Raw genomic sequence first — 16,236 nt, 5'->3', positions numbered from 1 at the left:
ACAACAGGTACTGCGGGTCAGACCGGGGTGAAATCGCTGTCAAGTCAAACTTCGAGATTTTAAACAATTGAAACAGCAACAACAACCAAAAAGGCAGATAAGTTCAAGTATTTCTAGTTGTGGCACTTTCCACAAGAACCTGATTGTAAAGCATTAAGGATGTTTGACATCATAGTTCCTTTATCTTTCAAATCTTTCCTACCTGTAAATTTCAACTTAGAGGGCACCCCCGCCATAGAAACCTGAGGATCTGGAGATTACTGTTCGTTTCAAAAAGCGCAGCTGATCATGAGTTTTTCCTGGGCTCTTGTCACTTACTGGCCCGGATGGGGGCCCAGTCAGCTTCCCTATGTGTAAACCAGAGCCCATCCCTCGGGATTGTGGGACAATCAGCCCCGAAACCTGTGTGCACAAGAAAGAGCTAACGTATGACTGTCAAGTAGCAGTATCGGTATCCTCGACCAGAAGCAGTACAAACTCCCAAGTTCATTAAAAATGTTCCCCATCTTGCTTTTGATTTTGATTAGCATTCTCCATAACCGGTACTCAAACTGTGAATAACTTTGACTGCCAAAAAGAATACTGTACACTTTGGATTAGCCTTAGCGTGAATGAACGTGAAAATTCAGAAGGCAGGCTGAACTGCAGGGCCTCTGGCAGCTAGTCAGAAGACGCGAGAGTCACATACATGTGCAGGCTCAGTGTTACCTTCTTGGAATCAAGTCTTTCTCATATTTAAACAAAAGCCCTTTGCAGTGGTTCACTGGTGGGGGAAAACCGGAGAACCTCGGCCGGCACCAAGGGCCAGTGGACCAGCAACACGGTTGAGCCCTGCGGCGCGCTGGCTTCCGCAGAGAGTGCCCCATGCGCTGGCAATTGGTCGACGTTGTGCGCTTGCTTTAGCCACGTGTGGCTACTTTCCTGCTGGGAGTCTAGGCTAGGGTTTTACCCCGTACTCCTGGATGAACTCCCTAGAGACTGTTGCGGGGCGTTAGTCATGAGGCCGGGGGAGAGGTCTCCACCTGGTGGAAACAAAGGCCTCCATTTCTGGCTTGGTCTCGCCTAATTCTCCTCGTCTCTCCGACGGGCCTACTTTCTCACACCTGGGCTCTGGCCACCTGGCGTAGGCTGGAGCGCGGTAGGACCCGCCGGTAACAGCCATCCTCTCCTGATATCCCCTCGAGGCTTACAGGACAGGCTATTCTAAGAACGCTCACCATCACCACCATCAAAGACGGTGGCGCTCACCTCCCACCTAGAGTTTGAAGTTAAATTCTGAGATGTCCGTCTTTCCCCCAAAGAAGTATTCTCAGCCCCTTCTCCCTTCGAGTCTTTCATATTCAGACCAAACGCTTTCATTTGCTTATTCAGCATTTTTAACAGCCTGACTTTGCTGTCTGTTTGCGCTGCCCCTGGGAAGGTGTCAAACACCTCTTTTCATTGTATTTAGTCACCCAGGTGCTGAGCAAGATTGAAAGAGACAGCGGAAGGACTTTCCCGGACTGTGCTGTCGCTCAACGGACCAAACCAATCAGCATGCAGCTTGCCTTCGGGCCCTCCTCTTTGGGGGCGTGTCCCTAGTGAGTGATAGACGGAGCCGCCCGGCCCCGCTCAGCCCAGCCCACGTTGCTGCTTAGATTGAAATGCAGAACTCAAGCCTCTTTCATCGGGGCACAGACTTCCTTTTACTCCTTCCTTTTGCACTCTCGCCGCCTCCTCCCGGGGAGAAGCGGAGGCACCAGCGGCCCGGGGGAGCGACACACCGGGCCACTGAGGCCACGCGAAAAGCTTCTTTCTGGGAGTGCGGAGCTGGGGCCCGGTTGGTGTACTGCTCGGAGCAATGGGTGAGTGGCGGCGGGGGACGCTGTCAGAACCGGGAAGGGAGGGAGGGAGCGAGCGGGCGAGGGAGGGAGGGAGGGCGCGCGAGGGCGCGCACCACTGAGCGCTTACACTCTCCTTATTGACTTTGCTCGTGTTCCTACAACTTGTAGGAACACGCTAAGGGTCAGCGACGCACAGCAGCTCAGTCTGAACGCGGGCTACTGGGTTGCTGCTGTTGATGCCATTTTCTGATTTCAAGAGTAGGGAAAGGTTGCATCAGCAAGCCCCGCGGTCCCAGTTGCGGACCAAATTTTGTTTCACATACACGCAGACACGGGGGGGGGGGTAAAAAACGCCAACCAGAAAAAAAGACTAGACTTTGTCTAATTGCGCAGGTCCCAAGGCGGGGCGCTGGGGATCAAGGGGGAGCGGCACAAGGACTTTAGCGCCGAGTAGGCGAGAAGGAGCCGCTTGCAGGCGTCGAGACCGATTTCCCCGCCTGCTTCGGAGACTTTTGAGCACTCGGAGAGGCCCTGCGTCTCACCACTACATTTGTCTGTAGCGGCCTCAGGCACTACCAGAATGAGGGAGGAGGGTCTGACTCGACCGCGGTGATTTGCAGCCGTTCCTCAAGGCTCGGGGACCTTACGGTTTGGTGAAAACCCGGGTCCTTAGTCCGAGGCGGGTGTATCCGCCTTGTCCCATGACGCGCGCGGAGGCCGAGTGGCAAGCGCTTGTCCCAAACTGCGGATGCGCGTCCCCGCGCGCCATGTGTTCGTTTTGCAGAGCCAGCCTTCGGGGAGGTGAACCAGCTGGGAGGAGTATTCGTGAACGGGAGGCCGCTGCCCAACGCCATTCGGCTTCGCATAGTGGAGCTGGCCCAACTGGGCATCCGACCGTGTGACATCAGCCGCCAGCTACGGGTCTCGCACGGCTGCGTCAGCAAGATCCTGGCGCGCTACAATGAGACAGGCTCGATCTTGCCAGGGGCCATTGGGGGCAGCAAGCCTCGGGTCACCACCCCCACTGTGGTTAAGCACATCCGGACCTACAAGCAGAGGGACCCCGGCATCTTCGCCTGGGAGATACGGGACCGCCTACTGGCGGACGGCGTGTGTGACAAGTACAACGTGCCCTCGGTGAGCTCTATCAGCCGCATCCTGCGCAACAAGATCGGCAACTTGGCCCAACAGGGCCATTACGACTCATACAAGCAGCACCAACCGGCGCCGCAGCCGGCGCTGCCCTATAACCACATCTACTCGTACCCCAGCCCTATCACGGCGGCCGCGGCTAAGGTGCCCACGCCGCCCGGCGTGCCCGCCATCCCCGGCTCAGTGGCCATGCCGCGCACCTGGCCCTCCTCCCACTCCGTCACCGACATCCTGGGCATTCGCTCCATCACCGACCAAGGTAAGGGCTCGGGGACCGGATGTGTGTATGTGCAGAGATTCCCGCCGCAGCCTCTCTGGGGTCTCTGTATCTGCGGCCTCCGGGGGGGCCCGCATCTATCCCACCGCCTGAGGCTTCTTCCTTTGGGAACGTAAGGGGCCCTCCCATGGGGTGTCCTGATCTCATTAACGTGAAATTCATGCCCTTCGTTTCCTTGCCACACGCAGTCTACTGCCTCATCTCAAACGACCAGACCCACAGCATCCCCCCATCCCCGACACATGGTTCGCATTTTCCACCCTCCCCCGCCTCGCGCGCCGCCGCAGCCTCAGACCAGCTCGCTCACTTGGAGAGCGCCGCCGGGGCCGGACTTGGGGCGCAGCCGGAGAGGCCCGAGCAGGCGTGGGGCTGCCGTCTGCAGACACTGCTGCGGGCAGCTTGTTTGGGGATCAGATGCGGCCGCGAGGAGTCGGGCACCCTGTGGAAACTGCAGTGTTCTTCTTGCATTCTGGCAATCAGACCAAATTTGCTCAGGCAGGAAGTTCAAATGTCACCTAATTGGTTTCATTCTTATGCTTCACTTCATTTTCCTCGGAAACGGAGGTCCTGAAGTTACTACTAGTAACTTGCGTGTTACAGCATTGCTCATTCTGGGACTAATTTTCTGCTTTATTTCTCTCTTTGTCTTCCCCCTCCTCCCCCCTCCTCCTCCCCCCCCCGACACTTTTTACCTTAACAGATTTCACTACATATATGTCTTAGGAAGTGGCACCAACTACTGCTGTGATGAAGAGAAAATTCACGCGATTTCATGCTGTCCTCTTTTCTGTTCTTTCCCGTTTTTCCCGCGCCTGCCGCTTCCCTTTAGGGTCCCCCAGTCCCTGGGAATGTGAGTGGACATCTAGTCCCTGAACGTTTTCAGTGGTGCCTTTCCTTTCTCACCCTTGACCTTGCATGTGGTGTGTCTTTTCTGCTCGCTAAGAACGATTCCTCGAGCCCCTGTGCTTAGTCGGGCTTCCGCAGGAGACCCGAGGTTGTTTTCTTTTACTGCGTTGTTAAAACGGGACAAAACAAAACAAAAACAGCGTTAACTTCTTCCTCGGTAGGGAGAAAAGAAAGTAAAAAATGCCCTAGACGCAGAATTTAAATAATGCAGAGATAAAGAGCCTACCTTCTTAATTTCTCAGCCAGAAGTTTAAAAAGAGCAGAGGAAAAATTAAATAGGAAAAGGGGAAATAGTTCCTTTAATTGTTTCCTGCCTTTCTCGGTTGCCACCACATTGGCACAATTATCTTTTTAAATAATTAAAGCATAGCCCTGATTTCTCATCTTCTTGCTTTCTGACTGTGACTTTACAAGATCCTTCTAAGAGCCTGGTTTTGTCTTGTTCGGAGCTGGTTGGAGCTTTATTTGAAGAGAGTTTGCCCTTGATTTATAGGATAAACTGACCTCACTGACACTTAAAGGAAGCCCCGGTTCATGGGAAAGTGTGAGATCAGCAGAAATGGGGGCGCGCAGGGGGATCTCAATTTCTTAAGATAACTTCAGGCTTGTGCCCACCGATTGCCTTTTGTCTGGGAAGGCAAGAAGAGACTGGCAGTTCTGGGCCAAAATACATTTTCCTGGTGCAAATTGGAACACAATCTAATTCTTTGGAGAGGGGGAGGCATAGTGAAAAAAGACTGACAGAGTTGAAAAGAAAACTTTTCTTCCCTAGGGAGCCTACAATCAGACCAAATGTCAGTTGAAAAAGTATTAGATTATGGAGAGGAGCAACTCTTCATTCTACATGTTGTTGATTCTGGATACCAGCTTTAAACAACCTGTTTTCTGACAAGTCTGTGAATATAAAATGATTAGTTCTACCAATGATCGTTTCTACAAAATGATTGCCCCTTTGAAGCACTGTATCAGATGGAAGTATTTAAAATCAAGTTGTAGTAGTTTTGTCAAACTTCATTCAGTCCTCTACCCATGGGTCCCAAAGACCAACTGCTCATAGTTTTCAAATATCTTCTCTTTAAAATTCTACTTGCTCACTTAAAGATGCCAGTGATTCAATATGTACACCTCTAGGTATCGTGGTAATCAGTTTACACCCGTATAATTTTCTTTGCATCTCTATTAAAAACATAAAGGATAGCTGACGGCTTTACTTCTTTTCCAAAATACTTATACTTTAATTATCCTAACCTTTTGTTTCATTGAAAAAGAAAACCTATAACCTTACCTCTGACCCTGGTGGCATTTACAGTGGTAACTGTAGTATTTATTTTTTAAGTCATATGCACATAACCTCATGTATTTAACGTGTAGAGATAGAGCATCAAGGGTAGTCTCACACAAGGTAGGCACATACGGAAGGCAGAAACCTGTGCACCTATGTTTTGCATGTATATTGTGGGCATCCTTTAGTTATTTGTTTGCAAAGGACTTTGCAGGTTTTTTGTTCCATCTGTTGACAGAAGTACTAGATCTCCACAGCACAGTGAGCACTTTTCTGTATGTCTCTGAGAGCCAGCATAGGCGCGGTTAGGCCTGGGAGACCCTCTCTCCCTTTTCAGTTAGCACCAGTCTCAGATTTTTGTCGAACCCCAGTCGACCCCGGGTCAGGACTGGGACCGTGGCTTAGGAATGGGGAGAACGGCGCATCCAGTTTCACGGGTTCTTTCCCCGATTTGGGAAAACTGGGGGAAAATTCTCAGATTCCTTCCACTCGTTTCCCCGGGGGAGCGAGGACAGGAGGAGGTAATCAAAGGCCGGATGAAAAAGAAAAACGTATCTTCCCGCGGGCGTGGGGGAGAGGGCGGGGAGAGGCCTACTTCGAGGCAAGTCACCTTGGCCGAGCCCTGGGCTCCCGGCCGGAGGGGCCATTCCCACACCCCTGGGAGGCGGAGGGCAGGGGGACGGCAGAGGTCGCAGCCCTCGCGCTCGCGGGTCGCGGGTTCGCAGCCGGTCTCAAGAGGGGGCGCGCGGTTAGCTCTCCAGCCTGACGCCCTCTTCTCCTCCCCAGGAGTGAGCGACAGCTCCCCCTACCACAGCCCCAAGGTGGAGGAGTGGAGCAGCCTGGGCCGCAGCAACTTCCCCGCCGCCGCCCCGCACGCGGTGAACGGGCTGGAGAAGGGGGCCTTGGAGCAGGAAGCCAAGTACGCTCAGGTGAGGACGCGAGGGCCCCGCCGGGTGGGCCGCGGGGGTTCGGGCGACGGAGGCCCCGGGCCCCTCTCGGAACCTCGACCGAGGAGAGGCCCAGGTCCACTCCCCGTGGCGGCCACGAGCCCCAAGCCGGGGCAATGGGGGCGGGACAGAGGCCCGGACCCGCGAGGGCGTAGTGAGGCCTCGACCCCCGCGGCCCTGGAAGCGCCTCCGGGCCTGCTCGGCCGCTGGAGGCGCGGGGAGGTCGCGCCTGAAGCCTTTAACGCGGCTCGCGTCGGGGTACACTTACCCGGGAAGGCGCCTCCGAGGGGCCGGGAGAGCGGCCGTGGGTTCCCAGCTGCGCGCGGGACGAGCGGTCTGCACGCCCCAGGGCGCGCCGCTGCGGCTCCTCCCGCGCGGGCGGTCCGCGGCTCCCAGAGAACGGGCGCGCGTGGCTGGTCCTGCGACGGCGAGGAGAGGGCAAGCAGATAAACTGCGTAGTTACCATTTCCCGATTAAAGGTCACGTCGTAATCTCCCCAGGGAGGTTAGTGAGAAAACCTCAAATTATACGGACCGGCTGTGGACCGTTTAATTTTTCTTTCCCTCTCGCCCTCCCCCGACTCTCCATAAGAAAAATTAAAACACCCGTGTTTTTTTTCTTCCTTTGAGAAAAACTAAGCAACACCACAACAAAAGCCCAGGAGTTTTGAGTCTATATTCATCACCACGGTGGAGTCAGGAGTTCAAAGCTCTCAAAAAAGCAAACAACAACAAAAACAAACCTGGACCTTAAAGCAGCGTAAGGTTTATTTGAGCAGACCTGTGTAGGTTTGCAGATTTCTTCATACCAAACTCCAATTCCAAAGCCTCAAAATACCCAGTTTTCATTTTATTATTTTGAAATCTTAAAACTTTTAATGTTTTCTTATCTGTTAAAATAAACTTTTTAAGCACAATAGGACTTGCAACGTTTATTCAATTGGGAAAAAAAATCCTAGTCTTTATTTTCCCTAACAAACCCCATTTTCTTCCCTCCCTTATTTTGTTAAAACAGAATCCCATATATATTAGTAGCTCTCCCATGACAAATATCACAGAAAATAGCAGCAAGGAAGGAGGGTCCCTTTCCTGAATCTCCTTCTACCGTAAAGAATGCCAAAGAGAAATTGTAAGAAAGTTTGTCACTACCTTCCACAGAAGAGCAGGTAGTTCATAAAGAAGAGGCATTACGTACAATGGCACCATTGCCACTTACTCAAGTTATTAACCTTTTAGAGACTCCATTTTTTTCATCTATAAAACAGGGAAATAATAGGGTCAACCTCAAGAGATGTGAAATTTCAATGAGATAATGCAACTATAGGGCACATAGTAGGCATTCATTAAATATTACCCTGATAGAAATGGCGTTAGAGATTGCCTCAAAAAACAAGAAATTTTTTCTTTTGTCAGAATATACTTTGGTCAGCCAGCTCATAGTCAAAAAGTGTCAAGGTATTTTGTTACAAACAAAAGAGCATCTATAAAGCACCTAGTATACAGAGTAGTAAGCATTTAATTGGTGCTCAGTAATGTTTATTAGGTCTTCATTTCCTGGAATAACATTGTGAAGTACAGAGTTGAAAATAAAGGTCTCTAATTCCCACATGTAGTTGATGAACCCAGTTTATATATAAAGCAGCATCATAATCCAAAAATCTTTATGATTACTTTTATTTTTACTCCTTTGAATTATAGACCTAGTGTATTATCTTGTTTAGAAATGGTTAGTTAATACATACACTTCAAAATGAAACTAATCAATTTAAAATAAAACACTGTGTCAAGTAATCTATCCTGCATATTCTGAACATTAAAAATCCATTACATTTTATACAGTGAATATCAAGTCACTTAATTATCAGATTTATAAGAGTAAGTAACTTAAATAAGTGGCCAAATAAGTATTGCTCTAAATGCTTGAGGACAAGTCAAAATTTTTTTGCAGAAGAAAAAGACATTTGTATCAAACTTTCGTTTGGAAAGTTCTTAATGGCAATATGCTAATCTTCTGCATTGCCATGTAGCAAGATAATACAAATGATGTAAAATATCAAAACTTGAAAAATTTCTGTGCATAATTAAATCAGTAGCTACTCTATTATGATTATCAAAATAGTGCTTAATGCTGAAGGTGTGCTAAGTAGACACATACACTTAGACTGTGTCATTTTGTGAGCAGTTTTGGAATTTAGATGTTGATTTCCTTGAGGGTAAAACTATACATTAAAACTTGCTCATAAACAAAGATGCAAATGTGTGTTGTGTGTGTGTATTCCATACATATATGCATTTCTCCTACAAATATTCAAAGGGTAGTTTTATTTTTTTTAAGTTATATTTCAAAATGTTATCAGCATATGTCCATTTCCACAACCCTAGTGTAAACTTAGGTAAAACTTTTCTCTATTTGTATTATAAACAAAAATTGAAAGTCTTTGGCAAAAAAAAAATTCTCAAAATTTTTGCACATAATACTTTTAGTGCATTTATGGTTGTTATTAAATAGTGTAGTATTATATAATCTCAGTTTCATTTTAGTATATAAAGGAGGAAATCAAGGGTTCAGGATTATAGGATTTAGAGCATAATCCTTTGTCAGAATATACCTGCAAAATTACCAGAGGGGCTGACTTGAGAACTGATCATAGGTTCTATTGATTACTGTAATCTAGAGTTTCTATTTTCAGCTTAAACTGCAAAGAAAGATGCCCGATTGCTAGTAATTAGAACCTTATGCACACATCTATCTTGTTTTTAAAACATTAGTTTAGAATATTCAAACTGTACACTTTAATATTACACTGCAATTGATATTTTATAGTGCCATTCTGAAGTCCTTATTGTCTATCTTTGAGGATAGGAGAAAAAGGATATTTATTTTGGCTTTTTTCACCCACATTTAATATTGGGCTAGAACTCTTTAATCTCATCTAACTCTGAATGACAATAATGTTCTCTGGTTCCTACTCGCTGGTCCTTTTCTGTGGAAACTGTAAAACCTCTCTTGAATGCAACTGCATGGCAAAACAAAACAAAAACAAAAGCATACAGAGAAATATGAGGTTGGAATAGATCTACCCTTATACGTGGTACTTAGTGAATTAATGCCTCATTCTAACAGTTTATAAACAGTTGTATAGTTCTTGAAATTTTCTTTGTATAATTGGGCATGCTTTCTCAGAAAAAAATGAATATCTGGTACTCTAATTAAAGTCATCTGAATGGCAGATTTATAATCTTTGAGTATCTTCATTTTGGGGTAGTATACGTCAACTCAGACAGCAAGTTTAATATAAAATTAGCTACAAATTGAGATCTCAGGAATGGAGAATAGTCTATAAACACTTGAATTTATGAAAAAGTTCAGAGTTAAATGAGATGTGAAAAGAGTTTAATTTGGAGACAAATTAATCTGAAATTCTTACGAAACGTTCATTTATACATTGTATTTGAAATAAAGATAGTATTTCAGCATACTGAATATAATTTTCTAGTGCATTATTTAACAGACTGGCTGTCCTTGCAGACACACTGTTCTTGTGAAAATATAAATGAAGTTGCCATGGATTTTTCTTCATATCAAACAAAGTTAACTTTGTGTTAAATAATTTATAATTTTGTAGAGAATGCAATTTTAGGCAAATGCCAATAGTCTTTGAAATTCATGTTATTTATTATGAAAAATATTCTTTGACCTGATTAACTTTTAACTATGTTTTAAAACAAAATTAATGATTATGTATCGCTAAAATGTGTCATATAAAATACAAAAAAAAGCAATTTAAATTTTTTTCAAGGCTACATCAATTTTAATAACATTTTGGAAAAATAAAGTTTAGAAAAACGTTTTAAATAGCAGCTTTCCATTACCTAGAGACATTTAGATCTGCAATTACCCATAATTAAGATCCTTTTGGATGAATGTTGAAACCATATTTACAACCATCATTTCGTCAGATTTATTCTACTAGGTTATTGCATAACGAATTAAGAAGGGTAGAACAGCAGTCAGAAAAATGATTTGCACCAAAAAAGAGAGAGAATCTTGTTTATTTTCAGATCTGAAGCTTTTTCTTGCTTATGATATCGAGGTTGAAATTCTAGGTGAAGCACATCTCTATTTGTGGCTGAACCTACTTTATTATAAGGCCAAGGTAAACTGATTTTGTCATAAGGGAAGAACCAGGTAGAACTGATGAGTGGATGAAAGACTGTAGACAGAAGACTTGGCACTGCTATTTGCATTTTCTTCAGGAGAAAAAATGTTGAGTAGACAACTACCAGCATCTGAAGAATAGTCTATAACATCTAATTGCCAGACAGTTGTCATACCAGTTTTTCACGGTCACAAGTGTTTGGATACTAATGCACTTCCATTTTCTCTGGGGGTGGGGGTGGGGAATAAATGGAATGACCATAAATCAAATAATGAAATAGCTAGGTTACAACTTTTATTGACCTTTTCAACAGCTTTACTCATTTTGCTTTACTTAAAGTGTAATGCTTGTTCGGTGATAAAGGGTGCCCAGTTTTGGTTTTTTTTTCTGTTGTTTTTTAAAAGCAAGAGCAACACATCTTTTGCTTTCAAAAGGCTGCACTAACTTAAGTATACAAATGATTATGAAACGCCTATAATGTGTCCCATTTTGTGGGGATGTGAGATGATTAAAGACAAGTCCCTGTCCTCAAATTGTTTACAGTCTAGCTCTCTGCCACTATAGCTTCTCGACATATTCACTTAGGAATATTTTTGAAAACTGGCAAATCTGTATTTCTAACATTTTAGAACAAATGCAATGAAAACTCATACTTTCATTCTCTCTTGTGATGGCCTTAACTAGACTGCATTGCATCTTATGTATTTTTTCTGGACTCTTTCGTTTAATGTCAGTGGGATAAAAATACATCTTTTTCTAGAAACATTCAACAGAGCAAGGAACTTACTTTTTCCAGGGTATACAATTTGGTCTATTTTATTTTGTATTAATAAATCTCGTTCTCAACATTAGGTAGAAGATAGTTTGCCTTAGGGAGGACCCTTGTACAGTTCTTTAGAGGAAAGGATTCTCAGGGCTTTCATGGAAGATCCACATGAAAAAGGGGTTGATGGATTGAGGTTTTATTTATGGAATCTTTAGGTAAAGTCATTTTCAAAAATGAGATTTCCATTACATGCCCATTGCTGGGGTTTCATTTGGAAAATTTGTTTACTCTTCCCTGGGGATTCCATATGTTGGTCAATTTATAAATCATATTTACAATCCAATTAAATAGAGTAATTTAGCATGTTTGCTCCCACTATATTTATGGTGTACATTTGGTAGTCTCTACTCAGCCTAACTAGCTTTTCAGATTAATTACATGCCCTTCACTGAAAACATTAAACAGATTTGGGAACTTTAAGTCATGTACTCTTTTATTGGAAAGAATAAACAAACATCAATGCTACCTGTAGTTGTTTTCCTTTGTGGTGGAAAATTTTACTCTTTCAGTGATTGCATCATAAATAACAATTACTTTACCTGGTAGAGATTTATACCTTTTACTAATGTCATGTTTCAAAATTAATAGTGAGAAAATTGATGTGTTTATTGAGTTACTAGAATGAATGAATAGTGAAGGTGGCAGGTACGTTTCAGTTAAAGCATGCTTGTTCTCTTATCTTGCTCAAGCCATTTTTTTAAAATTTCTAAATGTGAAAAAAAAAAATTTCTAAATGTGAACTTTAAAAGTAAAAAGGGAAATTAAGACAAAACTTTTTCACCCCAAATCTAGGTCATAATTAAACCTGAGGGAAAGCTAAGAGCTATTTTTAAACTGTTTAAAGATTTCTTTTTTTTTTCTTTTAAGCAAACACTTTATTAGCCTCCCCTTGCCTTTTTCTACAAGACGAGGATGTCAAACCTCTCTGAGCTTCCCTTCCCAACTTTCCTTTCTGCAGTACAGAGGGGCCCACATCACTAAAATGACTCTAAATATATTGCAGATTTTAGAGAACTTTGAAATATTTCATACTAATAGGACTAATAGCATGAAAAACAAGTTTGCCTTAATAGAAAATGGACAAATCTGGAAAGAACTCTTAGTGTTTTTTACACCTGACAAACAAATGTAGTTATGGAGTAAGTAAGGCACCTGAAGGTAACAGGGGCCTAAATCCAACATTTTCCCTCCCCCCAAATCCTAGGAGCATTACCTAAAATGAGAGTCTAGTCCAGCCTGGCTTCTCAGGGAGAACATCTCTGGGCAAAAAGAAGTGGACCCATGTAAGAGATTGTGGACATTACATCAGAATGGCTGAAGAGCCCCAAATAAAGGGGTCATATCAGAGAACAGTGGTTCCAAGGGCAAGGGTGTAAGGAAGGGAAAGGGACAATAACAAAGCAAGTATTTCAGAGAGAAATGTAATGTTGAATGATAGAAAAAATATAAAGAAAACAGAATGAGTAGGAAAAACTTAGCTGTGATGAAAAATAGAACTCACCAATACATGTTTTTCTGCTAATGTATTACTAAACAATATGCTGTTTCTGTATTATAGTAAATAATGTAACCTATGTACTTGGAAAGTGTTGAGCAAAGGTTTTCATTATTTTAAAAGTCATTTCAACCTTAACATTCTTATTTTATGATTCTTGGTGCACATTGGCACAAATAGTATAAAATATTAATTAATGCTAGAATGGAAGAGGCCAAATATAGATGCAAACACCTTTCCATAACTGAAGTGGAACAATCCCTTTCCAAACTAATTTCTCTTAGGTTATTGGGAAAATTCTATATAATAATGATCAGAAATAAAATCTCTATGCAATGCTAAATTTCTTCTGCAATTTGACAGTTGTCTATCTTCATACTCATCTGTTGAGAGCCTTAAAGTGTATCTTTTTTGAGCCATTTTCTAATGAGCCATTTTCAGAAAGAAGGAAAAAGAGTTTCTTTTAGAAGTTAAGAAACAGAATTAGGATCTAAGAATGAGAATCAGGTTCTAGAAGAGGAAAGAATCTTTTACCAGAAAAGATGCTCTAGTTTGAAATTAAATTGTATCTATCTTTTAATTGTCTGGAAGAGTAGCATGATTTGCTACAGAGGGTCCTGCAGCAGACAGGGATGATAATTTCTTTTAACACATGGCCATGGACTTGCTGATTGGCCTATAGGGTAAATGGCTAAACTCCTTAATCTATATTCTTTTGTATAAAAAGAGGATAATATTTCATTTGTATTCAACATTGATGTGCAATGGCTTCTTTGTTAAAAAACAAAGCATCATCCTTTGTAACACATTTTAATTTCAATTGAACATCGCATTGTACTCATTATAAATTATCTTGTAATTATAAACTCAATAGGTTAAAATGAGATACAATTTGTCAGTTCCAATTGTTCGATAAAATATGTTGGATATTTCTTAGTGCTTGGGACATAGGACAGATTCAGGAAACCTCAGTTTCCTTTCCTCTTCCCCATTTTTCAAAGAACAAGCACTCTGACAAAAAGAACATGAGGTGTGTCTTCTTATAGAACTACGCAAAGCTAACTCCTCTACTTTTATTCTTATTTTGTCAGAAATCCACAAGTAGTGTTAAATCACAATCATATTCTACTCCATGCATTACTCTAAATTGAGAAAATCATTTTTGAGACCCCACTGTTGCATTCTCATAGATGTGGAAGTGAAAATAATAACCAAATGAATTAAATTAGAAAACAATTTCTGTGTTGCAATTGAATTGGAAAAAGTATCCAACATATGTCCGCTTTTCTTACCTCTAAGGCTTAAATTGGTTTTATGAATATTTCTACTATTTACATATAGTTTCATTAGGAAATATGGTGATATGTTTATTCACATCACTACCAGGAAACAGGATTTTCTTTATTTCTAAACAATGTAGAAATGTTTTTAAAAATTTAATTAATTAATTAATTTTTGGCTGCATTGGGCCTTTGCTGCTGTGCGGGCTTTCTCTACTTGCGGCGAGCGGGGGGCTACTCTTCCTTGTGGTGCGCGGGCTTCTCCTTGCGGCGGCTTCTCTTGTTGCGGAGCATGGACTCTACGCACGTGGGCTTCAGTAGTTGTGGCACGCAGGCTCAGTAGTTGTGGCCCATGGGCTGTATAGCGCAGGCTCAGTAGTTGTGGCGCATGGGCTTAGTTGCTTTGCCGGGTGTGGGATCTTCCCGGACCAGGGCTCAAACCTGTGTCCCCTGCATTGGCAGGCAGATTCTTAACCACTGCGTCACCAGGGAAGCCCCAACAATGTAGAAATTCAGGGGGAAAAATGAAGTTAGTTGAAGAAGGATGCCGAATATTCATGCCAGAATGAGGATTAGAAATCAGGGTGTTTTTGGTGTTGTTAATAGTAACGATACCAACAATAATTTATTGGTTGCCAAGAGAACACTGGCTTCTAGGCAGACTTGCCTGCCAGCGTTGCTGCATTTTGTTTGCAAACTAACATTTTACATTTAAATTCATTTCAAGAGATTTATCCATGTGGCTTCTAAAAATTCAGATCACAGGGCCCTAAAACTTAGCAAGCAAATTTTCCAATTTCAAAACCATGCATATGCGATTCTTTTATATTCTGACAGTTTCCTTTTTGATAAAATAGCTCTGGAAAATATACTCCCAATTGTCATTAAAGAACCCTTCTAGACAAACTGCCTGATTTTGCATGCCCTTCGTCCAACAAGCATTTTCAACATGGTTTTAAAATATGGCCCACGTTTTATTTAACAAAGGTCATGCTCATTTTGCGTTTCTAAAGTGACAGCCCATACTCTGCCCTTCTTTAATGGAAATGAAAGCTATACCAACCAGGCCCTTCACAAATGCCTCAACAAAAGAGTCAAACAAAACTGAAGTATGGGGAGGGTTGACAAAGGCAGATAGAGAGCTGAATGGATTCTGAGAGTACTTAATCACAATTAATTCTTTTCTCACCCTGCATTTCCTTCCTGTAATTCCAAGTAGCAAGAGCAAATACTGTGAATTTTCTGGTTGTAGCCTCCTCAAAATCTTTGTGGAAAGAATATGTTTAAGTAGCAAGACTGTAAATGCATTTAGAATATAAAAAGAGTCAAGTCTAAACAACAACAACAAAAAATCAGAAAGTAGGGTCAGAATATTGTTACTACTCAGAACTGACATTCTGCTTCTTTCTAAGAACTCGTGAAATGTCAACCGCTCTAATGTGATTATTTTCACCTCTTCTCTTTTCCTACTCCTCTTAGGCACCAAATGGTCTCCCAGCTGTAAGCAGTTTTGTGTCAGCATCCAGCATGGCTCCTTATCCTACCCCAGCCCAAGTGTCGCCTTACATGACCTACAGCGCTGCTCCTTCTGGTTATGTTGCTGGACACGGATGGCAACATGCCAGTGGCACCCCACTTTCCCCCCACAACTGTGACATTCCCGCGTCGTTGGCGTTCAAGGGAATGCAGGCAGCCCGAGAAGGTAGCCACTCTGTCACGGCTTCCGCACTCTGATGGGAGATTCCGTCTGCCGCAGCTTCACCCGAGTCCCGCTCCCCCCCACTCAGCACACCCTCCCCTTCTTCCCTGGTCTCGGATCCCACCCCTCTGCCCTCCGACCCTCCTGCCTCGGAAGCTGGCTTTACGGACTCACATCCTCTGTGCTGATGACACTTAAATATCTCTTACCATAACTTCTCTCTCACAGAACACCTGACATGACTGTAGGAGTTAAAAACAAAAGCAATGTTAAGGACTGAACGAGACGTTTGTGTTGGCCACACACTGTTTTAACATAGTGAAGAAACCTGCACCCCTCAAAGGGCTTAAGGAACTTTTAAAACTAGTCTTTGGTAAAACCACATGTGTA

The 16,236-nt window shown here is 43.3% G+C and overlaps 1 protein-coding gene across 1 annotated transcript; it reads left to right on the top strand.

Moving 5' to 3' along the window:
• Positions 1-1,728: 1,728 nt before the first annotated feature.
• Positions 1,729-15,881, top strand: PAX9 (paired box 9). Its single transcript, XM_060143329.1, has 4 exons — positions 1,729-1,844; positions 2,608-3,234; positions 6,230-6,369; positions 15,627-15,881. Exons 1-4 carry the CDS (start codon positions 1,841-1,843, stop codon positions 15,879-15,881), a joined length of 1,026 nt encoding a protein of 341 aa, XP_059999312.1. The 5' UTR covers positions 1,729-1,840.
• The last annotated feature ends 355 nt before the right edge of the window (positions 15,882-16,236 follow it).

Source organism: Lagenorhynchus albirostris, chromosome 1, assembly GCF_949774975.1.
Source record: "Lagenorhynchus albirostris chromosome 1, mLagAlb1.1, whole genome shotgun sequence".
NCBI classification, from domain to species: Eukaryota; Metazoa; Chordata; class Mammalia; order Artiodactyla; family Delphinidae; genus Lagenorhynchus; species Lagenorhynchus albirostris.
This window is presented reverse-complemented; position numbering and strand designations above follow the sequence as displayed.